Below are 24,293 nucleotides of genomic sequence, written 5' to 3' on the forward strand. Positions count from 1 at the left end.
GAGAACAAGTAGCAACAGCAACGGTTATCAGGCCATTTTTTTTTATCAATTACACATAAAATACCGGGCAATGGTTACAATGCATTATGTTTATAATTACGTTTATAACTAGTAGTATAGATAAATGTAAAAAAAAATTACTCTATATGGACATCTGACTAACTTTATACAATATATACATTGTTTGTGTTAGAAAATAAATCTGATTGTTATCATCATTGTGACTATAACCAATTTTTATGAGGAGGAGGAAAAAGAGGAATTTTTTTTTTATTTTTCACTTTTGGCTGTTGCATCACATTTCTTTGATCCACGCCCATATTTATATATATATATGGTATGTATATGGTAGTAGTGGTATTATTTTCACTTGTTGTTTTAACCCCTCGGGTTTTTTTTTTGTTATGCCACCTACTACCAAAATAAAATAAAGTTGAAGTTGATGTTGAAATTGTAAAGATAACAATTGTTGCTAAATTTTTTCACCATTTGTCGCTACAATCTTTTTATTTGAAAAAAAATAAAAATAAAAATTTAAAAACGAATGAAAAAAAAAATTCCAAAGAAATTACCCACTATTTTGATAAACAATTCGGATCGGAAACTAGCTGATATAGATAAAGAATAGAAACCATTAAGATCAAGATTTCATTCAACTAACAAACAAAAAAAAAATGTTTTAATCGAATCATGTTAAACATTTCATCATCATCATAATTAAATTTCACCATAGTTACCTTGATTTGATGGCCACCACCATCATCATCATCAAAATCAATATCAAGACTGTCATCATTAAATTATTGTTTATTGAAATCGATGCAAATCATCATCATTGCCAAATCTATCAAACGGAAAAAAAACACACACACACGCCCTGCCAATGAAAAAAAAAACACAACAACAACAACCAAATCGATCAAAACAACAACAACAAATCAATCAATATTGTGGAAAACAAAATCAGATCGTATTCAAAAAAAACAAAAAAAAAACAAAAAAAAAACCTAAAATTCGAATTCGAATGTTTTTTTTTGTTTCTGCATTGAGATTAATTCATAGAAACGAATAGTGAAAAGAAAAGTGATTGAATTTTTTTTTTCTTTTAATGAAATAATTTCACTTTTTTTGTATCATCGAGAATTTAGAGAACAAAAAAAAAATTATGATTCGTCATTGTTTGTATTATATTGATTTTCATTCAATGTCTAATTTTTTTTTCTCCTATCACCAATATATATCATCTCGTTGTCGAATCTGGATTGAATTTGCTCGTTATGTTTGTTTTTTGTTTTGTTTTTTTTGATTTTTGGTTTCCGGTTTTTTTTTACTGGCTCTCTCTCTCTCTCTCTGGCTCTCTCTTTTGTTTGTTGATGAGGATTATGATTGTATTTCACAGATTTAGTTGTTGTTGTTGTTGTCGTCGTCGTCGTCGTTGTATTTAAACAAATTATCACCATTCCACGTTACCATGGTCGACATACATACATGTCTAATATTGTTTGTCGAGTTATATGAACACCAAACATATATATAATAATTATAATTATATTGACGTTATAATAATTGTCATCATCATAGTCATTGTTAATAATGTTGTCATTGATAATCGATCCATTGTAAATGCATGACATTCAATCATTTTATCCATTTCAGTGAGAAATATTTCACGTTTACGTTGCTTTTGTTGTTGTTGTTGTTGTTGTTGTTGATCCATTATTGAAACTGGTTCATTATCGTTATAATTATCATCATCATCATAATAATAGCACTTTGTTTCTTTCCAAATATGAGACATTTGATTTTTTTCATTATCTTCAATCCATTGTTTATACCAATTTAATTCACAATTACAGATGAATGGATTATCTTTTTGGATTGAATCAAAGAAAAAAAATTATAAAAATGAAAAAAATGGAAAAAATTTTCCAAAAATGTTAACCAAACTTACCATGAAGATCAAGAATTGTTAAATTTTTATCAATAACTTTTTCAAATAATTTTCTTGATAAACGTTGTAAATGATTTGAATGTAGATATAGCCATTCCAATGATTCGAATGATTCAAATGCTTGATCATCAATATGTTGGATACGATTTTTTTGTAAATATAAAAATTTTATATTCTTACCATATGATTCAAATGAATGACGATCAATATGTTCAATTTGATTATTTTTCAAATCCAATTGTCTCAAACGTGTTATTTTTCTTAATGCATTTGATGGTATTATTTGCAATTGATTATTATCCAATTTTAGCCATTCTAATGTTTTTTCAATACCATTGAATGCTTGTTCATCAATCATCGATATTTGATTTGATTCAAGATCAATATAATTTAATACAGATAAATCAGCAAATATGTTAGCATCTAATTGTTTGATTAGATTATTGGCCAAAATCAATACATCCAAATGGGCTAATTGACGAAGATGTTTTAGATCCATACGTGTGATTGTATGTATACGATTTTCATGCAATTGTAATCGTTGTAATGATCCTAAATATTGTAATGAATCCGATGGTATACGTGATAATTCATTGCCGCCAAGATTCACTTGTGTTACATTCGGTCCGATACCAATAAATGCACGTTCATGTACGGCAAATATACGATTACCAAATAATGATAGTCGTAATAATGATTCCAGGCCATCAAATTGATCTGGTTCAATGGTTTCAATTTCATTATAATTCAGATTCAATGAAACCAATGTTGAAAGGCCTTTTAGGGCATCAGGTATCTAAATATTCAGGTTCATTATCAAATTATTATTATTATTAGTAATTTAATTAATGCATGAAAAAAAAACTTACCTTCTGAAATTTATTATGCGATAAATCTAATGATTCAATCTGATCATGTATTGATAAAAAGGCATCTGAATCAACAGCAATCATATTGCAATTATGTGCCATTAAATGACGAACATTTATATTGTTTAATAAACGTGCCGGAAATGAATGGATATGATTATTTTTCATTTTTAAATACATTATTGTTGTACGTTGATTTTTTTGATGCTCACCGCCACCACCACCATTTTTATTATTATTATTAACTGGTAATCGATCAAAAATCTCTTTGAGCATTTCCAATTGTACACCTTCACATATGATTTCAAGACCTTTTGTTATCTCATTACAAAGGCATGGTTTTATTAATGATCGTACTGGGCAACTATTTCCACTTCCACCTCCTCCACCGTTGCTGCTGCTGCTACTGATGTGGCCATTATCGATTGCATTGACTACTTGAATTATTGATTGATGTAGAAAATATTGTAAAATAATGATGAACCAAATTAATGATGATGATGATGATGATGAGGAATACATTGGTTGATGTTGTTGTCCAAGGCTTTTGGTGATTGATTTCAATGATAAATTCTGTAGATTGAATGATGATGGAAATGATAATTTCATCTTCATATTTGTTACAGCAAAATAGAACGTAAATCGATATTAAATTGACGAGAGAAAAAAAACTCGAATTCTTTCTTTGTTTGAGTTGTTGAAAAATTTTTCGTTCAAGGTTCGTTTTTTTTTTTTTGTTTTCCTTCGGATCGTTTTGTTTGTTTGTTTGTTTTTTCGTTTGAGAACACTTTACGGTGTTTGATGAATGTAGGTGAGCAAAAGAAAAACGATAACAAAAATTCCTGAAACGTAATGGGTGGAAAAAAATTTGGTTTTTTTTTTGTTTTTCACTGATCCTGGTTTTGTCGGTTATTCCATATTTCTGGAATATTTTTTTTTCGTTCGTTCGTTCGTTCATTCATTTATTCATTCATTCTATATAACAACTTTTCAACAAATTCTGGCTGCTCAATTTCATTATTCTATGGATCTGCGTATAATTTTGTTGTTGTTGTTGTTGTTGTTGAATCAACATCACATATAGATAGACAAAAGCATAGAATCACTATTTAATTGTAATTGGATCCAATTTTTTTTCAAGTTATAATCATCAATTACAATCATTATATAGCTTGGATCCAATTTTTTTTTTTTTTTGGTCGTGTTGGTGAGGTGGATCCAAAAATGAGAAAATTCGAACATTAATGTTGCTGGTAAATTCCCGGATACATGGAAAGACAGAATGTTCCAGGATTTAGAATTTGAATTTATTTTTTCTTTAGAAAATTTGATGTCATTTATTTTTCATTTCATTTTATACATACAGAATTTTTGTTTTGTTTTGTTTTGTTTTTGTTTTTCTTATTCTTGTGAAGGCCAGAGGTATGTGTGATAAGGAAGTGATAAAAAAAATTTTTTATTTTTCCTAGCTTGTTGAAAATATTTGTTTGTTTGTTTGTGTGTATGTTGTTTTTTTTGGCATTATTGATTTTTCATCATTTCGTATACAGTGATTAAGAGATAGATTTTTCCGAAAAAAACAAACAAACAAACAAAAAAAAATATTCATAAATTCTATGAATCCACCTTAAGCTCTTCGATTAGATCATAGAAACTAGTGGCAAACCATTTAGCACCTTTTTTAACTTTTTCACGTATTTGATTACCACCAAATCCGATGAATGCATCCTATTAAAAAAAAATGAAACAATTTTAGTTATGAAAATTCCAATCAAATCGATTATTATTCTTACCGCTGGTGGATAGGCTTCCATATCGGTAACACCATCACCAACGATTGTTACTGTGCGATATTTATAACGATTCTTAAGATATGCAATTACTTTAGCTTTACCATGTTGTTGACTTGTTGGTTCCGATTCATCGAAACCGGCATAATTTCCATCATAGAAAAATTTTATTCTATTCGCATAGATATTCTTGTATGGAATGTGTAATTCTTTGGCAACTGGTTCAATAATTGAATAAAATCCACCGGATACAAGATATACGGCAACATCATTTGCATGTAATAATGATACTAATTCTCTGTTGAATAATGGAACAAAAAAATTGGTTATTAGAATTTTTTTTTTCACAATAGTTTTTGTTGATGATAACCATACTTAATTCCAGGTGTAAATCGTGGTTGATGTGTACGTATATAATCACTAACCATATCCACAGTTGGTTGAATTAATTGTAGACGTTTACTAAGAGCATCATGAAAACTACAACCACCACGCATTGCACGTCGAGTCCTTCGAAAAAAAAAATTAAAATTAATTAAATTATATAAAAAATCTTATTTCTTATTTTTTTTTTTGTTACACTTACATTTCCATAACTTCTTTTTCTTTATTGGCAAATTTAGCCAATTCATCGATAGCTTCATCACGGCAAACAGTGGAATCCACATCAAAACAAACAGCATCGGATGAACGAAATATCCGTCGTACGGAATCTTCATCCATAACACCACTTGGGGTATTATTCGTGATCGTTTCCATTTTTACTATGAAAATTAAAAATCATTCAAATGATCATGATCCATACTAACATACATGTATATAAACACATAGACACACACACACACACACACACACACACACACACACACTTACCACCAATATGAAAATGGTTCCAATGTCCAAATAATTCGGTCAACGTTGTTATCGTTCGTCGTGTTAGTTGTCGTTGTTTAAGAATGTTTTTTTTTTATTATTTATTATGGTTGATTGATTGATTGAATTTTGAACCAAACTGTTATTGGTATAGGTTTTTTCTCCCTCGCTTTTTTTTTAATTGTCGATTTTATATCGGCTATATATATGACGTACGTAGTAAAATAATAATCTTCTGTTTGGATTATAAATGATATATATATATAAAGATAGATAGATATTAGAATCATAAATATATTTAACGAATGGATAGTTTAAGTGCTTCCATGTTTTGTGTCATCGACATTTAGAACACACACAAATGATGATAATATGATGATGATGATTAAAAATATTATTTTTGTTTTGTTTTTTTTTTTGTGTGTGTGTGTGTGTATGTTTTGATGATAACAATTGACAGTGGCCATCGAATATGGGAAAAAAAATTAGAAATGAAAAAAAAAATTATCATCATCATCATCGAAGATGTGTGTTGACGATGATCTCAATTTCGAATGTGTTCTACATTCGAACATTTAAAACAAAAAAAAAATGAAAATGAAAATAACAATCGAATGAAACTTACATTCTTTTTTTACGGTCCTTCCATATAACAAATGAAATTTGATGATAATGATGATGATTGATGTTTTTAAATTCAAAAAAAAAAGAAAAAAAAACAATCAATTCTTTAGAATAATTTTTCTACTATAGTAAAAAATTCTTGATGATGATGATGATTTAACATTGATTTAACGTTGTCGATGATGTTGTTGTTGCTTGGTTGATATAATGATTTGAAAATGGTCTGTTTAAATGTGTATGTGATGTATTTGAATTGAAATATTTTTGAATCTTTAATATTTATTATCGCCACCAATATATATGTTCAATTATGATGATTACTAAAAATCAAATACTTAAATAATTTTTTCAGAAAAACTTTTTTTTTTTTTTTATTACTACCACTAATCTTATAATGATGATGACGGTGATAATAATGTTGTTGCTGTTGTTGTTGTTGGGCCATTCCGTATTTCATTCATTCATTCATCATCAGACCATTTTAAGATGCTGCTGTTGATGATGATGATGTGTTACCACCACCACCAACCACCATCAATCAATCAATGAATTGAATAAAAAGAAAAAAAGAAAAAAACCGAATCAATCAATCAATCAAACAATGTGTGATTTGATGATCATTTGATGATCATTTCTATATGCCGAATTGGTAATCATAATCATCAAATAATAATAATAATAATGATCATCATCATCATCATTTCTTTTTTCTGTCTTTTCATCGTTTTGGCCTCACTGAAAATTTTGTTTTGGCTCCTTTTCTTTTCTCTCACTCGACTTTTCTTCATCTTCTTATGTGTATAGATGTTTATGATATTTTTTTTTGTGGTGGGCGTATACACAATGTCGTCATGTAAACATTCGATGTGGATGTCGTTTGACTACTTTTTTTTTTGGTCGTTTTCTTTCGTGTTCCATTATCATCATCATCATCATCATCATCGTTATCTTTGTCGTCTTCGTTTCTCTTGTTTTGTTCACAATTTAAAAATTTGATCATAATTTATTCAATAATAATAATTTATTGATTGATTCAAACACAAAAACACACACACAGATTGGATCAACAATTTCGAATCTTTTATTCACCATGTTGTACATGTAATGCAGATGACGTCATATGATAAAGATGATGATGATAATTATTTGATGATTATCTCTTCCTCATAATGATGATGATGATGATCAATACAAAAAAACATCATCATCAACATCATCATTGCTCAAAATCGATGACACTTGTTTGATTTTTATAATGATGATGACAATCAGGATCAAAGGTCAATGATGATGTAGTTTTTTTTTCACTTGTTCGACGATTTTAACCAACAACAACAACAACAACTACAACTACAACTACAACGACAACAACAACAACAACAACAACAACAACAATCGGTTGATGATCAAAGTCAAAATATGTACAATAAAAATTTGGGTGGAGAATAAAAAAAAATGTCATCATTATTTCGAATCGAATGAATTTTCTAAAAATAATTTTTCTTTTTAATACAATATATAATCATTGATCATCATCATCATCATCATCATCATTATTGGGGTATTGCAATCATCAAACATCATATACAATCAAACAAACAAAATGAACAGATTTAGATTGTAATCAAAAATTTTTTTTTTGAAATAATTCACAATCACATAAGATCATCATCATGTTGGTAATTATTACAAAAATATTGGTACGAAGTTTTGGCAGAACAAATACTGTCGGTAAAATCATTTGACCAATATAATCAATTTTAATTGGATGTGTTATGGTTTGTTTTGATCCAATTTGGCTACTGCTACTGGATGTTAATGATAATGAATTCATTGTAGCCATTAGGATGTACCATTATATCAAGTTTAGGCAAAACAAGTTGACCACAGGTAAGAGGAAAAAATATAAACACTTGTTCAATAATCGAACGTGATGGAAGAATAATTTTTACCTAATAAAAAAAAATATCGATAGTTAGTTGATGGACGATTTATCGAATATCGATTATTTGTTTTCTACTTACTTGTCGATTTCCAGCAATCATAAAATATTCGGCTTGTCCAATCTGTATTTCAAGACTAACATCCACATCTAAACGACTGGTAATTTTATATTTAGCCATAAATGGATTACGTGCATATAATTTATCCGGAACGAATAGCTCCACATAAATAATTGCCGGTATCATTGTAATTGCTGGTAATGGAAACGTGGTTTCCGATAGTATTGGAGCATGAATAGCGGTGGTGGTTTCCGATTTTCGATGCCATCGTATTGACCATGATCCTAATGGTTGTGGTTTCTGTTCAGATTTAATACAATTCATTAGATATGAATCAATAGGCGTAGTTGAATCTTTCGATAACAATGCTGGTAATTTGGTCATTTTTTGTGAAATAATTTTGATATTTTCATCAAAATTCGAACTAATCGAATCAATTTCAATTATTGATGAATCATCATCTTTTTGATTATTGTTGCTGCTGCTGCTGCTGTAATCATCTTCTTCATCACCATTCGTTGGTAATCGTAAATGACAATTCAATCTAAATGGTTCATCTAATCGTATGTTTGATGTATCTGGATTAGCAAAATTAGCCACTTTGGCTAAAAATTGAAATGGTTCGACAACATTGATTGATGTTTGAAAATTTTTTGTTATCGGAATCGATTGAACATCATCATCATCTGTTTTCATCATTAAATCATAACTAAATTCGAATGATAATATTTTCAATCCAAGATCACGTGAGCAGAGTATAAGATCAATGATGAAATCATCATCACCATCATCATCGTGGCTAGGTTCAAGTTGATCAGTGATTAAAATGCCCGCTGAATCGGATGGAATGGTTTCAAAAGCATCAGTTTGATTAACAAGACGAATTGACCATTGACAATTGGTATCCTGGATAATATTCATAACGGTAGCAGTATTATCAATGTTTATCTCGGTTGCAGATATAGCCACTTGTTGTTGTTGTTGTTGCTGCTGCTGAGTCATAATTTTCGGCAATAATTTTAAATTACCAATAACATGACGTTCTTTTGATCGTAATCGAATCCGTATGGATGCATTTTCATTACGAAATAAACGTTGTTTCATTTCGATGCCAATCAATTGTAACCGTGATTCCAAGTCCAACAAATCAGCATCGATTCTATTATCAATTTTATTAAATTTGATTGAATCATCGGATATCGATGAAATTGGTAAAGTTATTGCTGGTGTTGTTGTTGTTGCCATCGTCAACATTGTGGATGTATAAAGCCATTGAAAACGAACGGAAATTTTCGATTTCAATATCACTGCTATTTCACTGATTTTAATTCGACAATATTGACGATCATTGGATGGTCGTAATCGTAGACGAAATTCAAATAAATTTAATGAATTTGAATAAAGTATAGATTGTTGTTGTTCACCTTGCGGTGATAATAATTGACATTGTTTATCAAATTCAGGTATTTCAAATCTAATTTGTATGTCTATTGGATCAAGTTGTTCGATGAGTTGATTGAAAATTGCCACCTTAATACGAATATCATCTTCAATTGTATATTGTCGACGATCAAATGTAACTTTGCATTTCATAAAATTCAATTCATGATCAGCATTGATTAGTATTTCACCACCAATATTCGATGGTAGACCATTTTGTTCGATATCCATCAATTTTCTTGGCCATTCCATTTCAGCTTCTGATAAAGTTTTCGAATTTATTTTCATTTCCACATCTGTATCATCAGTGATGAATGATTGAAATTCTAATTGTAAAAATTGGAGCAATGATTTTAGTAGTGAAATTTTTCTCTGTGGATCAATCGTATCATTCGATATATATTCGAATGAACATTTTATAACACTAACATAATCCATACAAAGATATGCAGATTGCAACGCAAGTTGAGCAAGACGTCGATGAATTGGTTTCCATCGTTCTTCACGATAATAACCGAGGATATTGCCAAAATAATTTAAGGCATCATTGTAATTACCTTGCAAGAAATATTCACGACCAATCAGGTACATAACAAAACGCATAAAACGTGGTTTCTTGAATTTTTTGATCTGATTCAATACATTAACCAAAAGTTTTATAAGAAATGGTGCCAGATCGGTTGTACGTTCAATATGATGAAATATTTTCACATAGCTATCATCATTCAATTCACCAGGTCGATACCAACTAAGCTGTCCAATGAATTCTGATCCATTCTGTAGTGCACGTTCAACATGGGCAATTTCTTCATGATTCAACGACGATAATGATGATGATGATGATCGTTGACTTGATTCACGACGTTTTATCGTATACATAGCGGATTCAAAATAATAAACACCAGGATTCTGTGATGACGACGGTGAAAGATGTAACATCGATATTGACATATCGAATAATTCGGCAAACAAATAAAATTGATTGGCAAGCCATGCATAATGTTCAAATTCAATACGTTCATCATCGGCAAAACGATTGTGAAATATATCGATATGTTTACGAAAATAGGAAATTGCATCCAACGGAATGTTTAAATAGAATGATAAACGTATGATTTTATAATTTAAAACGGTGGCAACATTTTTAATTTCAATCAGATTAATTGATGATTGTCGTAGTTCCATCAATGATGCATAAGCATTTTTATAATGAACCAATGCTTGATTATAAATTTGACGAATTTCATGATAGAAACCAAGTTTAAATTCATGACGTACGAATAGATAATTTTGTGTAATTTTATTTAGTTGATCACGATAGGATTTAATTTGTTTTACTTTCGATGAAAAATGTGCTTTAACCAATTCATTCAATGTTGATTCAATACGATGTACATAACCTGGAATGGATTGTTCATCCTGTACTGGTATGATGAATAATGATTTTGGATTAATATCACATTCTTCACATAAACGTGTTAGCTTGATCTTTGTTAATTTGATTAACATCTTGATGATTATCTTGATGATTATATGTAATGGATGATATTGGTTCACTTTGTAATAGAATTACGACGATTTTTATCTGACGATTTATTAGTGCCATTTTCAATGAATTAATTTCATCAATTAATCGATGACGATCTAATTGTTGCCAATTTTGCAATGAAACAAACACCACGACCACTGATGGTATTTCAAACAGATGTTTATTTAGCCATTTAGTTTTGATTATACCGGCCGGTATATAACGATCATATGATCGCTAAATAATAAATTTTCAATTATTCGAGATTTCTTTTATTTGGAAAAAAATACTTACTCGATTTTTAGATGATGGAAATCGATAATCAATGGGTAATAATTTATAATATAAAACTGGTCGATCGGCTGAACGATTTATTGCAAAACTATTCCATATTATAGAATGTATTGGATTATTTGCGGCATCTAATCCAAGCAATGATATATAAGGCACCGGATTTACAGATATTTCTGCTGGAATATTATTCATCATATCTCGAAGAATATTCGTTCTTAGATGTTCAAATCAATCGATCGAATCGAATATTTATATTTAGAAAAAAAAATTATTATGATCCGTTATTCTTTTCACGCTATTTCTACCCGAATAATGTCTCATGTCCAGATTTATGAAAACAATCGAAATAGTTTTTTTTTCACTGAATTTTCTCAACTTGAACAAATATTTTTTTTTTGAAAAATTCATTGTCAAGACAAAAAAAAAATTCTTCAGATCAAATGAAAATCAATTGAACATTGTCAAGGTAAACAACACGTGTTTTTGTTGTGATTGGTCATTGCCTTGAATTTGTTTTTTCTTTTCTTTTTTTTTTGCTTACTAATGCTGATGAATGTGTTTGATTCATTGATTATTATTCACACATACAGGAAACTTATTCATTCTGAAATTTTTTTTATCATGATAAAAAAAACCGAGAAACTCAAACTGCACAACAGTTGATTGTATATATCAACAATGTTACAACAAATAAATTGATGTTTTTCAAAAAGGTGGAGTTTGCGTCATTGACGTCGTCGTCGTCGTAGTCGACAACGATGAATTGGCAGAAAATGATGATGATTTTTATTTTAATCAAATAAAATCAATGGTAATTGAATGGTCGATTGGCAATTTTGTGTATTGATTGAAAAAAAAACGAAATTAAGTTCCAAAAAAATTCAATTGTTCCCGAAATACCCTCCTTCTCCTACTGCTGCTATATATATCGATTATAATCGATATTTGTTGTTCATCATTTTTTTTATCGAACATATTCATTCCTGCGATAATTTCGATATAGTTCCATAATGAGTCATCATCATCATCAAGAACGTTATGAAGTTTCACTTTATATCTATGATCTATCCAAAGGGATGGCACGATCATTATCGACATTGTTTTTAGGTTTTTATTTTTTTTCATTTATTATTCTCGGTGGATTTCGTTTCATTTTTTTTTCTTTCTTTTTTTTTTGGTCAGGTCGTGAAATTCCGGCCATTTGGCATACGGCCATTGTTGTATATGACCGTGAATATTTTTTCGGTGGTCGTGGAATTGAAAGCTGTATTGCTGTAAGTTTGTTTTTTTTTGAAGATTTTTCAGGAAATTAATTAAATTTTCTTTATTTTCTCTAACACGGAAATCAAGGGTTCAAGCCAATTAGGTGAACCGGATCAGATATTAGCATTGGGTCATACAGAAGTATCGTACAATCTATTTCTTGAATATCTTTTCTCAATGGGTGAATCAACATTTTCGTAAGTTATAAATGATTTATACTGCCGATGAATGATTCTATGACAAAAATTTTTACCTATAGACCTAGTTCATATCAAATATTTGAAAATAATTGTAATAATTTTTCAAATGAAATTGCCCTATTTCTTACTGGTAATGGCATTCCGGATGAGATATTGAACTTACCAAATGATTTTCTTTCCACGTATGTATTACATGTTTTTCTTGTTTTATTTATATAAATTCTTTATATAATAATCAAGTAGCTATAACGAAAGAGAACACAGAAAGTGTACACACCCAACACATACACACACACGCATTATCATATATACAGGAATCAAAAAAAAAAAATTCATAACGATAATGTGATGATGACATGATTCGTGATTCTTCAGAATGGGCTAAATTTATCCATTTTGATTATTAGATGATTATGGTAAGAGGAAGAAAAAAACAAATTCTTCAACTACAGCGTAGTGATGATGATTTGAGAAGAATTTCTAGACAGTGTGAAATCTTTTAGTTTGTATGTATTCCATATAATGTGTGTATTTGTGTGTGTATGGTAAAAAGTTGAGACGAAAAAAAATCTATTCATAGAATTGTGATTGAGAGAATTTTTCTTTTTCTAGCAAAAAAAAAGTCAAAGTTTTGCCCCACTATTGAAGCCTTTCTCTCTCTCTCTCTCTCTCTATGTAAGTGTGTGTGTATTCGGTTTCACAGTTTTTCATGTTTGGATCGATTCCAAACTTTGTGCTTGTGGTGTTGTTTGTGATTTGTTGCATGTTTTTTTTTCTGTGCTTGCTGTTTATTATTGGATTGCTTCACATTTTCATTTGCAAAATTGAAATTTTTTTTTATTTTTCGTAATTTTTGATTTTTTTTGTTGTTGTTGTCGTTGTTGTTGTTGATGATGGTGATGATGATTTCAGGCCACTTGGGCAAACATTACAACAATATTTGAATACATTAACAATACGGCCAAAAGGTTCTGGTGTACGTTTCTATAATCCGGACGTTTGTGAAGATAATAATAATAATAATAATCATCCGAAACAAATTTCAACGGATTCATCAATATCTACGACAATATCGAAATCTGTTTCTGATCATAATAACGAAATACCGACATCAACATCATCACAAAACAAATTAAAAATGTCGGATGATCAATTGGTGGAAAATTTTCCAAATAATAATGGTGAAAATATTAATAATGATGATGATGATGATGGTGATGATAAAGCCATTGGTGATAAATTTACAACATCAACATCAAGACGTTCGTATAAATATGAAGATCCACCAATTGTATTCAAAGATATTGATGTAAGTTTAAATTTTTGGATCCGATAATCGATATATTCAAATTATAATTATATATTTAGGGACTTGCAGCCATTCGTAAAGTAGAAGAAATGGTATTTACAATGTTGAATCCACAACAACAACAATGTCTGAAAGAAATTGATGAATATCTACAATCAGAATCAGGTGCCTGGGCTATCGGTGATGAACATTTGGATCTTATCGCCTATTTACTCAAGTAAGTTAGATTTTGTCAGAATTTTTTTGTTGTTAAAAATTTCTATCCATACAATAATATAGTGGTGGTGATGGAAAATTTGCACCAAATGTAACATTATTAACATTAGAAGTGTTACAAGCAGCATCATTAAAAGAAGATGTTGTTTTGATTCTACATCAGGATCGTAAAGATCATCGTATAATGAGCTATATAAATCGTATTGAAAATTTAACACTTGCCGAACAAGAAGAAATTGTTAAATTGTTATGTAATCTTTGTGGACAACCATCAACAATCGATTGGCTAATGTATATTAGTGAATGGTGTGAAGAAAATGGACATCCAAATAGTAATTCACGTGTTACAATTCGTGCAGCGGTACATACATTGCTCAATGATCAACTAACAACATTACAACGTAATGGTGTTTATCTTATCTATAATCTATCATTGAAAGAAGTTTTCGAAGACGTATCAATTGAATTGGCTACAGCTGTATTGCAATATATGCATAGTGATCTACCAGATGATCAAGCATTGCTTAGCTTGACGGCTATTACAAGATTTATTGAAATTAGTCCAACAGATGTACCGGCATTGATTAAAATGCTTGGACCCGATCTAAATAAATATAAAGGAAAAAATGAAAAAATGGATAAATTATTAGCAATGATTGATGAAAAAGTAGCTAAATTACCATCATTTTCTTGAAGATAAGTGTGTTTGCGTGTCACAATAACAGCTTGTGTGTGTGTGTGTTTTTCTATTTACTTATATGATTGAATTTGAATCAAACAATCAAATTATTATTATCCATTCATACTATTTGAATACAATTTTGACTATTTTTTTTTTTTTTTTTGTTTTTTTTTTCTTCGTTTGATTTTAAATTAAATCTAAAAAATACGTGCCAAGATGATTGAATTTTTTAAAATAATCAATTAATAAAGATTTTGGCCACTAGATGGCAAAATATTTTATTGTGAAAAAAAATTCTATAGTCAACGCCATCTGTTGGTGAATTATTTGTTGAAAAAAATTCTGAACCCAACATACACATAGATAGACAATTAAAAGTGTGGTGGTGGTGGTGGTGGTGGTTAACGCGTGCAGACACCAGAAAATTGTAAACAATGAAAATTAGTAACGAAACAAAAACAACAAAATCATGTCGGAAACAATAACTGAAAATGAAACGGATTCTAGTGTCGCTGTTGATAATTGTAATGTTGTTGAAATGTTAACGAATGAAACATCGATGATTGATGATTCGACAAACAATGATCCGCAACAATGTGATCATAATGATTCAACAACAACAATATCGATGATGATGAATGAAATATCAAATAATGATCAAGATAATGATGTTGATGATCAATGTTCAATTAATTCATTCGATTCAGATGATGATGATGATGATGATTATTCATTTGTTGATAATATGCTTGAAGAAAGTGTTGATATTGAATCATTAAAACGATGTGAACAGGTTAAACGTAAATTAGATGATCTTGATAATGAAGATGTACAAATTGATCAACAAACTAAATTACTATCATCCACTACTACTGCTGCTGTTGCTCGTATTACAGGAAAACCGGGTAAAAAACGAGCAACTAAATCACGAATTGAAACTAAACAGAAAAATATTCTAGTCAAACGTGGTCATGATCTATTTGAAATTCTACCCGAAGGTTGGGTAGAGATAACACATTTTAGTGGTATGCCAATCTATTTGGATAAACGAAGTCGTGTTTGTACATTATCGAAACCATATCATCTTGGCACTGGTAGTGCACGTAAACATCATATTCCATTATCAGCCATACCATGTTTACAATATCGAAATGAATTGGAAAAAGAACGTAAAATACGTGAAGAATTGGAATCAAAATGTTTGAATAATAATAATGTCGATGGTAATGGCAATGGCGATGATGGTAGTGGACAGCAATCACTACAGCCGCCACAACCAATTGCAAAAGTTGAAACACTTGAAGAGAATAAAAAAGAACGTTCATTAGAAGCGGCCAAAGTTCGTGAATATTGTCGACGATTATTTGAATTTAAAACAGTTACAGTGAAAAAATTTACGTTAGTATAATTTATTCATTTTAAATTTAAAATTTAAATTGATTGATTTTTTTTGTCCATAATTTAGTAATTGGGCCGATCGCCGTAAACATGAACAATCGAAAAAATTAGCACAACGTCCATCACTGCCTGAATCTACAAAATTAATTACTTGTACGATACCAAAGATACCGGCAACGGTTAATGGTGGTGGTGGTGGTGGTGGTGTTTCTGCCGCTACCATCGGTAAACCATTTAAAAAAGGTTCGAAATTTTTTTTTTGTCCGGTTGTGTGGATTTTTTTCATTTATTTTTTGCCAAACAGAATTCATCATGAATCCAGTTGGTAAATCCGATATTTGTATTCTACATGAATATGTACAACATACTGAACGTACGCAGCCAAAATATGAATTTCAAGAATTGGAAAATGTCAGTAAACCATATTGTGCAACAGTTTTTATCAATGAAATGGAATATGGTAAAGGTTATGGTAGTAGTAAAAAAGAAGCAAAAACTGAAGCTGGTAAGTTTTGTTGTGAATGAATTTGTAAAAAAAAGGGAATCGAAAAAAAACTTTTTTTCATTTTTCAAACAGCACGTGCCAGTCTAGATATATTGATACCGGATCTGAAACAGACATTAAATCAAGAACAGAATAGAGCTGAATCGTTGAATGATTTGAAATTTTTTGATTCAATTTCCATTGAAGATCAACGTGTTAGTGAATTATGTTTGAAAGCTGGCCAATATTCACCATATCAGATATTGGTTGAATGTATCAAAAGGTTGGTTTTTTTGTTTTTGTGTAATTGAAAAGTTTATTTTTATGATTATGATGATGACTAGATTATATGGATTCGAAGATATGGACATAAAAACCGATACAAGAATTGTTAAACATCATAAAATTGAATTTAAAATGACAGCAGGACAACATGAAGCTGTGGTCATTTGTAAAAATAAACGTGAAGGTAAACAACGTGCAGCACAGAAAATACTAAAAAGTATTCATCCACAATTAACATGTTGGGGTGCATTATTAAAATTATATGGACAAGGTTCATGTAAAACATCGAAAGAGAAAAAGGTTTGAAAATTGATTGATTGAAAAATTGATTTTTTGGATTTTAATCAATACATCTAAATGAACATTTATAGGAAGAAGCACAGAAAATAACTGAATTACAAAATAATGCCTGTTCGAATAAACCAAATTATGCAATATTGAATAAATTGAAAGAAGAAATGCTTAAATTACATGATGAAAATGGAAAACAACGACAACAACGACAATTACAATTATCATCATTACCTGCCGTGTTGAATGCAACAGTTGTCGGTAAATGTGGTGGTAAAATGATGATGAAAAATCGAAAAGAAAAAATGAATTCTTCATCACAAAACTTGTGAATGATAATGGTGGTGCCTTGATCCCCGATTTTGTTCACCGATTACATTACCAACTCATCCAAAATCAATGTTCGTTTTCATATTATTAATCATTTTATTTTATTGTGTTGTATTGTATTGTATTGGATTTATATAATTTTCAATCATAAATTTTTAGTTTTGAAAAATTAATAAATTTTTTTTTTGAATTTTAAAATAATCGATTGTATCGCGATTAATCGATTGATTGATGACTCATTCATTTTTTTTTTTGTAATTTTATTTCTATACCATATATATACCAAATGCCTCTACTACAGATTAACAATGTTGACACAGAGGCATACAACAAACAAACAAAAAAAAAAAAAAAGAAAGAAAGAACCGACAGACAGACAGTAAAATAAGACTGCCTGTGTAAGCTGATGGATGCCGACGACGACAACAATTACAAACGACAACTGTGGGCAGAGCAGACACACACACACACAATCAAATCATCATCATCATCATTATCATCATCAGATCAAAGAATCGAGGGAAAAAAAATTGAAATTTGATTCAAAAAAAAAAAAAACAATGAAACTTTTCAAAATTTTATATTTATATTAAATTAATTTCAAAATTCGATTAAGTAGTGCCACTGACCATCAACATCGACATTCATTGTTCATTTGTGTTTGGTTTTGAGCGGTTTTTTCAATCTGCCTTGATTTCTTTCTTTCTTTTTTTTCGATTCTGAAATTTTGTTCCCCTCCGATATATATTATCTATGATCTGAACCAATTTTATACGATCCAGATTCTGAGAAAAGAAGAAAAAAAACTGGTAAGTTTTCTTTGTATAAAATTTGTATTTGTGAAAAAAATGTGTGTCTGTCTTGTTTCTGACACACCTACCTACCTAAATATCTCATTCAATAATAAATTGTTGTTGTTGTTGTTGTCGTTGTTGTTAGGCAATAATACACATACTTCATTAAATAGTAAAATTCTTTATTGACGTGTGTCTTAGTTTTTAAATTTTTGTTTTTCATCCGAATTCGGTGTGATGTGTGATGGAATCATCATCATTATAATGTAATAATCGTCGACAATTCGGTATCCCAATTTGGTGCGATGCCAGTCATCATCAGTCGGTGTGTGTGTGTGTTAGTTTGATTATTTCAATGTTGAATTTTTCGACGTCTTTAGGGCAGGCATTGAACATGATGATGATGATGATGATGGTTGAAAAAAAACTATTTTTAGGTTTCAGGTCGTCATCATTCGTTTGTTATTTACATTTCTAATTTTTTTTATTTTTTTTTGTTGCATTGTTCATCATATTTCAAAATCGATTTTCGATTCAAAAAAAAAATTCAAATTCAAAATCCGATTCATTCATCTATTGATCGAATATCATTGATGATGATGATGTTAATAATGATGGCCGTATAGATCAAACATTCGAACCGATTATATCGATATTTACAACAATCGGAAAATCTAAAAATATGAATAAAGTCAAAATAGTCTTTTTTTCTGTGTTTGTATGCCATTGGCCATTCGAATTTTGATGATTAAGTTTTTTTTGTGTTTTGAAAATCTTAATCCTTAAAAATTGACAAAAATTCCCATTTTTTTTATGGTGACGATTTTTTTTTGTTCGATTGATTTGTTTGATAATGATTATGCTGGATGATTTTTTTGTTTGTTTGTTTGTTTGTTGTTTTTTTTGTCGTTTATTTATATTGTCTATATCTGTTTTGTGTTGTTATGCTGGTTAATGTGTGTGTGTTTTAATAGCTCGATAATAGCCCAAAATATCGAAATATAATAAAGTCAAAAACGATAGAGATTGAGAGATTGGATTTCCTGTTTGAGAGAGAGATACAAAAGAAAAAGAATGAGAGAGAGAGAGAGAGAGGCAACCACTTGACAAAAAAAAAGTTGTTGTCAACACCCAAAATGAAAAACTTTTTTTTTGGGTTTGGTTATTTTTTTAGATATGGATTTTTTTTGTTCTTTTTACATTGGCTTTTTTCTTTGATTTTTTTTCGGTTCCTGTGTGTGTGTTTTGTTATTGATATGAAACCATCATAATCGGTATGAGGATACAACGATTAAACCACACACACACACACACAAATAATTTGTCAAATAAATTTTTTCAATTTCCAAATTCTCTTTGGTTGTTGTCGTCGGTTTTTTTTATTGAATTATTGTGATAATTATCGTTGCCGCATCATTATCATCATCAGCATCATTATAATAAAATAATTTGTTGACAATCTCATTTCGTTGATAATTCTTCATGGTATGTGTGTGTGCCATTTAATTTCTTTTGATGGTTGTTTGTTTGTTTTTTTTTGAGATTTATGTAAATGATCATGTTGATGAATTCTGTTTTACATTCGAATTCGAATGTCACACACACACACACAAAACAAACATTCGAATGTTGAATGCTAAATTCAATTGTTGCAATATGCAATCATCATCATCATCATTGTTTGTAGGTGGTTATGGTTTTGTTGTAAATGATGGGTGTCTTAATTGGGTAAATAATCAAATGAATCAGAGATTCTCAAATTTTTTCATTCATTCAATGATTGAATTTGAGAATCACTGACCATGATCATGATCATGATTGCAACGACGACGATGTTGATGATGAAAACATTATTATATTAGGCCCGAATGGTAACCATGAAAAGATTTTTTTTTTTGTTTTTTGGATTTGTACCAAAAAAATATACAGGCATCAGAGCAAGGCAATGAAATAAAAAAATGTCAATTTTTGAATTTTTGGGTGTGGAAATGTGATTTTTTTTCATTTTTTGTTTTGTTTTTTTTGTCCTCGAAATGTTTGCGAGAATAACACGTATTTAACGATTTTTTTCTTCTCTTCCCTTTCAACAGATTTGGTCGATTCGCGCAAAAGAAAAAATAAATTCTTTCAATTGATTGTTGTTCGAAACAACACACACACACAATACATTGATCAACAATAACAAATTAGATAAAATTGAAAACAACAACAACAATAAATAATGGCATCACGTGGTATTGTACGTACGAGTAAATTTCGTCATGTATTTGGTCAAGCATTTAAACGTGAAAATTGTTATGATAATATACGGATATCGAAAAATTCATGGGATGGTAATTTTTGTGCTGTAAATTCAAAATTTGTTGCCATCGTTATTGAAGCTGCCGGTGGTGGTGCTTTCCTCGTATTACCATTGAAACAGGTAAGTTGAATATATATTTTAACAGATGATTTTTGATTAATATTTTTTTTCATATTTATAGCCTGGACGTGTTGATATTAATCATCCATTAGTTGCCGGTCATAAAGGACCTGTATTGGATATTGCATGGTGTCCATTCAATGATAATATTATTGCAAGTTCATCGGAAGATACAACGGTTAAAGTTTGGCAAATTCCTGATCATGGCCTATCACGTACATTAACCGATCCGGTTGTCGATCTTGTTGGTCATCAACGTCGTGTTGGATTTCTTGCCTGGCATCCATCCGCTAATAATGTACTGTTATCAGCTGGTGCTGATTGTAAAATTATCATCTGGAATGTTGGCACTGGTGAAATATTATCAGCCATTTCTTTGCCTGATCTTATTTTTCATGTATCATGGTGTTGGAATGGTTCACGTATTGTAACAACATCGAAAGATAAAAAAATACGAATATATGATCCACGTACTGGAGATATGGAACAGGTATTGTCTTTTTTCATAATAATCTTTTGTGAGTGTGTGTATAAAACAATGACATTTTTTATATAACATCAGGAAGGTGAAGGTCATGAAGGCGCTAAACCACAACGAGCCATCTATCTTCGTGATGATTTAATTTTCACAACCGGATTCTCTAAAATGAGTGAACGACAATATTCATTACGTAGTGAATCGGATCTAAAGCCAATCGTTTTGGAAACATTGGACACTAGTAATGGTGTATTATATCCATTCTATGATCCGGATGTTAATCTTTTATATCTTTGTGCTAAGGTTTGTCATTTTTTGTTTTCGTTTAAAAAATCTTTCTAATTGTAATTTTTTTTCAATTACACACGCACATACATAGGGTGATAGTAATATACGTTACTTTGAAATCACCGATGAACCACCATTTGTTCATTATATAAATACATACCAATCAAGTGAACCACAACGTGGTATTGGTTATATGCCAAAACGTGGCTGTGATGTTCATAATAATGAAATTGCTAGGCTTTTTAAATTACATTCAAAAGGTTTATGTGAAGTAATTAGTTTTACTGTGCCAAGAAAAGTAAGGAAAAAAATCAATCAATCGATGGAATCGATATTTGGATTTTTTGAATTAATGTTCTCTTTCTCTCTTTTAGTCTGAACTATTTCAAGATGATCTCTATCCGGATACAGCAGGCGATGAACCAGCATTAACAGCTGAACAATGGATTAATGGTGAAGATGCTGAACCGATTCTGGTATGAACGAGTTTTATTTATATATTATTTTAATTAAAATGGATATGGATTTGTACTATTTTTAACAAAAATTTTAATTATTGCCTTTAGGTGTCATTGAAAGAAGGTTATCAATCGACAAAAAAACAGGACCTTAAAGTTGTTAAAAAGAAGAGCAACATATTGGATACGAAACCGGCATCAAAACGATCAACAGCTGATGGTGAATCAAGTGCTGTTACTGGTAGTAGTGGTGGTGGTGATAGTCTTGATGCATTATTATCATCATTACCACCACCCGGTATGACACCGGAACAATTGCAAAAATTCGAAGAATTAGCTAATGAAGTACATAAATTGAAGGCAATCGTATTGAAACATGAGATTAGACTTCGTGATACAGAAAAAGCATTAGCAGCACATAATATAACATTGGATACTGATGAATCATCACGTACAAATAATGGTGAAACACATTGAATGATTTAAATAAGCGAACAAAATAGGAAAATGAACCGAAATCGATCATCGATATAATGAATTTTCATTGCTTTCCACATTTCGCTTAACCCCCAACACCCATCGATTTGAATGATCATCAATCAAATTTTTTTTAAACAACAAAAATGTGTCAATCATTTTATCACATTCATCCTCATCCTTTTACTACTGCTATCATTACATGGCCCAAGTATTACATCGAAAAAAAACAAACCGAAAATGAAAATTCAAACCTCCATTTTTATCAGTGCCATTTCATCACAACAGCAACAAAAACAACAACAACAACAACAAGAACAAATTCAAAATATAGAGCCAAACGAGAGAAAAAAAACGCCAAGAATATCATTTTCAATCCGGTTATATTCATGGGAAAAAAAATTTCATTACACAATTTTCAATGTCCAATTTTATCACATTTGCTTTCAGCCAAATTTATATATCTCATGGAATCTTTAAAATTTATTATTAACCAGCCACCAGAACACACCTTATCGTATCCTCTTAAAATATCAAATTTTTAAATGCTACTACCAACCAATCACATTTTTTTCAATATTTATCCTTATCTATTTCTTATTTCTTTTTCATCTGTCGCCATCATCAATTTCAATCATTTTTTTCATCTTTCATATATATTCTTAAAACACAACATAGATATATTTTTTTTCCTTCATATATACAAACCGAATAAATAAATAAATATGTCTTTATTTTATTGTGAAATGAAATGAAAATGAGAAACTTGAATATCAAAAAAAAAAAAAAAAAATCATTTATGGTAAACGAATGATGAGCATCTTATTTTGGCGATGATTATATCATCTTTGCTTCTGCATAATGGTTTGGTTTTTTTACTTTTTAAACTTTGCGATTTTCAAATCCTGTACGCCGCCTTTTTATTACCATTTTGGAACATAGTTTTTTTTCGTGTTCTTTTCACATTAAACACAATTTAATTCAATTCAATGTCGATGATGTTAATGATGGTGATAGTGATGGCCATAGGTTTCTCATGCGTAGGATGAAGATGAGGTTGTTGATCGAGTATGCACCAATCATCATGTCATCAAGATGATTGATCAATCACATATCATTTTTTTTTGTTTTTGTTTTAATATTCAGGTGAAATTCATATCAAATAAAAATCAAATTTTTGATTGATTAATGATCGATTTGATTTAATAATCTTCATTAATCATCAGGTGGTGTTGGTGAGATGAATTGAATTTTATCGCGCCAAATTTTTTTTTTTTTTTTTGATCCAAATAAAAAAAAACGAACAAATCAATCAAATGATGATGAACAACAAACCGATTTTGCGTTGGCCAAAAATGAGCCTAAATTCGAAATGATTCGATGAAGAGAGAAAAAAAATATGAACATACTACTGCTACGGTCACAATTAATTTTGATACATTGAAATTCATTATAGCCACAACAATGTGACCAACTCTATTTTCAATTTAAAATGAATGCAACAAATTCTAAATGTTTATTGTAACAGCTACATTTATGTTTGCAT

At 29.9% G+C, this 24,293-nt stretch overlaps 6 protein-coding genes and 1 long non-coding RNA gene across 12 annotated transcripts; 3 read left to right on the forward strand and 4 right to left on the reverse strand.

Annotated features, from left to right (window-relative positions):
- Positions 1 to 45: 45 nt before the first annotated feature.
- Positions 46 to 3,998, reverse strand: LOC124496506 (uncharacterized). 3 transcript variants are annotated; one of them, XR_012832331.1, is made up of 5 exons: positions 2,821 to 3,998; positions 1,952 to 2,747; positions 738 to 1,869; positions 577 to 656; positions 46 to 502 (listed from the first exon to the last, which is right to left on the reverse strand). XR_012832331.1 is itself a non-coding variant. In XM_047060026.2 (3 exons), exons 1-3 carry the CDS (start codon positions 3,433 to 3,435, stop codon positions 1,547 to 1,549), a joined length of 1,734 nt encoding a protein of 577 aa, XP_046915982.2. In that variant the 5' UTR covers positions 3,436 to 3,998; the 3' UTR covers positions 46 to 1,546. The 3 variants fall into 3 exon arrangements, 1 of the variants encoding a protein (XP_046915982.2); XR_012832330.1 differs by having other exon boundaries at positions 577 to 1,869; XM_047060026.2 differs by having other exon boundaries at positions 46 to 1,869.
- Positions 3,999 to 4,126: 128 nt separating this feature from the next.
- On the reverse strand, positions 4,127 to 7,289 carry aay (phosphoserine phosphatase). Its single transcript, XM_047060024.2, has 6 exons — positions 6,109 to 7,289; positions 5,484 to 5,718; positions 5,197 to 5,374; positions 4,986 to 5,120; positions 4,614 to 4,908; positions 4,127 to 4,548 (listed from the first exon to the last, which is right to left on the reverse strand). Exons 3-6 carry the CDS (start codon positions 5,367 to 5,369, stop codon positions 4,435 to 4,437), a joined length of 717 nt encoding a protein of 238 aa, XP_046915980.2. The 5' UTR covers positions 5,370 to 5,374; positions 5,484 to 5,718; positions 6,109 to 7,289; the 3' UTR covers positions 4,127 to 4,434.
- A 300-nt stretch (positions 7,290 to 7,589) lies between these two features.
- On the reverse strand, positions 7,590 to 11,684 carry gry (trafficking protein particle complex subunit 11 gry). Its single transcript, XM_075732668.1, is given in 5 exon segments — positions 7,590 to 7,877; positions 7,942 to 8,059; positions 8,132 to 11,029; positions 11,031 to 11,315; positions 11,373 to 11,684. Coding segments are annotated over 5 exon segments (3,642 nt in total). The 5' UTR covers positions 11,568 to 11,684; the 3' UTR covers positions 7,590 to 7,731.
- A 63-nt stretch (positions 11,685 to 11,747) lies between these two features.
- Positions 11,748 to 15,257, forward strand: LOC124497125 (uncharacterized). Of its 2 annotated transcripts, XM_047060733.2 has the most exons (8): positions 11,748 to 11,838; positions 11,963 to 12,479; positions 12,555 to 12,646; positions 12,723 to 12,832; positions 12,895 to 13,017; positions 13,748 to 14,144; positions 14,204 to 14,361; positions 14,424 to 15,257. In XM_047060733.2, exons 2-8 carry the CDS (start codon positions 12,383 to 12,385, stop codon positions 15,052 to 15,054), a joined length of 1,608 nt encoding a protein of 535 aa, XP_046916689.2. In that variant the 5' UTR covers positions 11,748 to 11,838; positions 11,963 to 12,382; the 3' UTR covers positions 15,055 to 15,257. The 2 variants fall into 2 exon arrangements, with proteins under 2 accessions (XP_046916689.2, XP_075588784.1); XM_075732669.1 differs by having other exon boundaries at positions 11,963 to 12,646.
- Positions 15,258 to 15,388: 131 nt separating this feature from the next.
- On the forward strand, positions 15,389 to 18,028 carry pasha (microprocessor complex subunit partner of drosha). The gene is made up of 6 exons (XM_047060732.2): positions 15,389 to 16,440; positions 16,508 to 16,683; positions 16,745 to 16,945; positions 17,018 to 17,207; positions 17,269 to 17,509; positions 17,581 to 18,028. Exons 1-6 carry the CDS (start codon positions 15,512 to 15,514, stop codon positions 17,830 to 17,832), a joined length of 1,989 nt encoding a protein of 662 aa, XP_046916688.2. The 5' UTR covers positions 15,389 to 15,511; the 3' UTR covers positions 17,833 to 18,028.
- A 183-nt stretch (positions 18,029 to 18,211) lies between these two features.
- coro (protein coronin) lies at positions 18,212 to 23,494 on the forward strand. 3 transcript variants are annotated; one of them, XM_047060735.2, is made up of 7 exons: positions 18,212 to 18,639; positions 20,715 to 21,046; positions 21,108 to 21,536; positions 21,609 to 21,827; positions 21,904 to 22,110; positions 22,187 to 22,288; positions 22,379 to 23,494. In XM_047060735.2, exons 2-7 carry the CDS (start codon positions 20,846 to 20,848, stop codon positions 22,745 to 22,747), a joined length of 1,527 nt encoding a protein of 508 aa, XP_046916691.1. In that variant the 5' UTR covers positions 18,212 to 18,639; positions 20,715 to 20,845; the 3' UTR covers positions 22,748 to 23,494. The 3 variants fall into 3 exon arrangements, with proteins under 3 accessions (XP_046916691.1, XP_075588791.1, XP_075588792.1); XM_075732676.1 differs by lacking the exon at positions 18,212 to 18,639 and adding an exon at positions 19,733 to 20,109; XM_075732677.1 differs by lacking the exon at positions 18,212 to 18,639 and adding an exon at positions 20,329 to 20,352.
- Positions 18,489 to 19,543, reverse strand: LOC124497127 (uncharacterized). The gene is made up of 2 exons (XR_006959396.2): positions 18,715 to 19,543; positions 18,489 to 18,615 (listed from the first exon to the last, which is right to left on the reverse strand). It is a non-coding gene; the product is annotated as an uncharacterized LOC124497127 (long non-coding RNA).
- Positions 23,495 to 24,293: the final 799 nt, after the last annotated feature.

This window comes from Dermatophagoides farinae, chromosome 7, assembly GCF_024713945.1.
Source record: "Dermatophagoides farinae isolate YC_2012a chromosome 7, ASM2471394v1, whole genome shotgun sequence".
Taxonomy (NCBI): Eukaryota; Metazoa; Arthropoda; class Arachnida; order Sarcoptiformes; family Pyroglyphidae; genus Dermatophagoides; species Dermatophagoides farinae.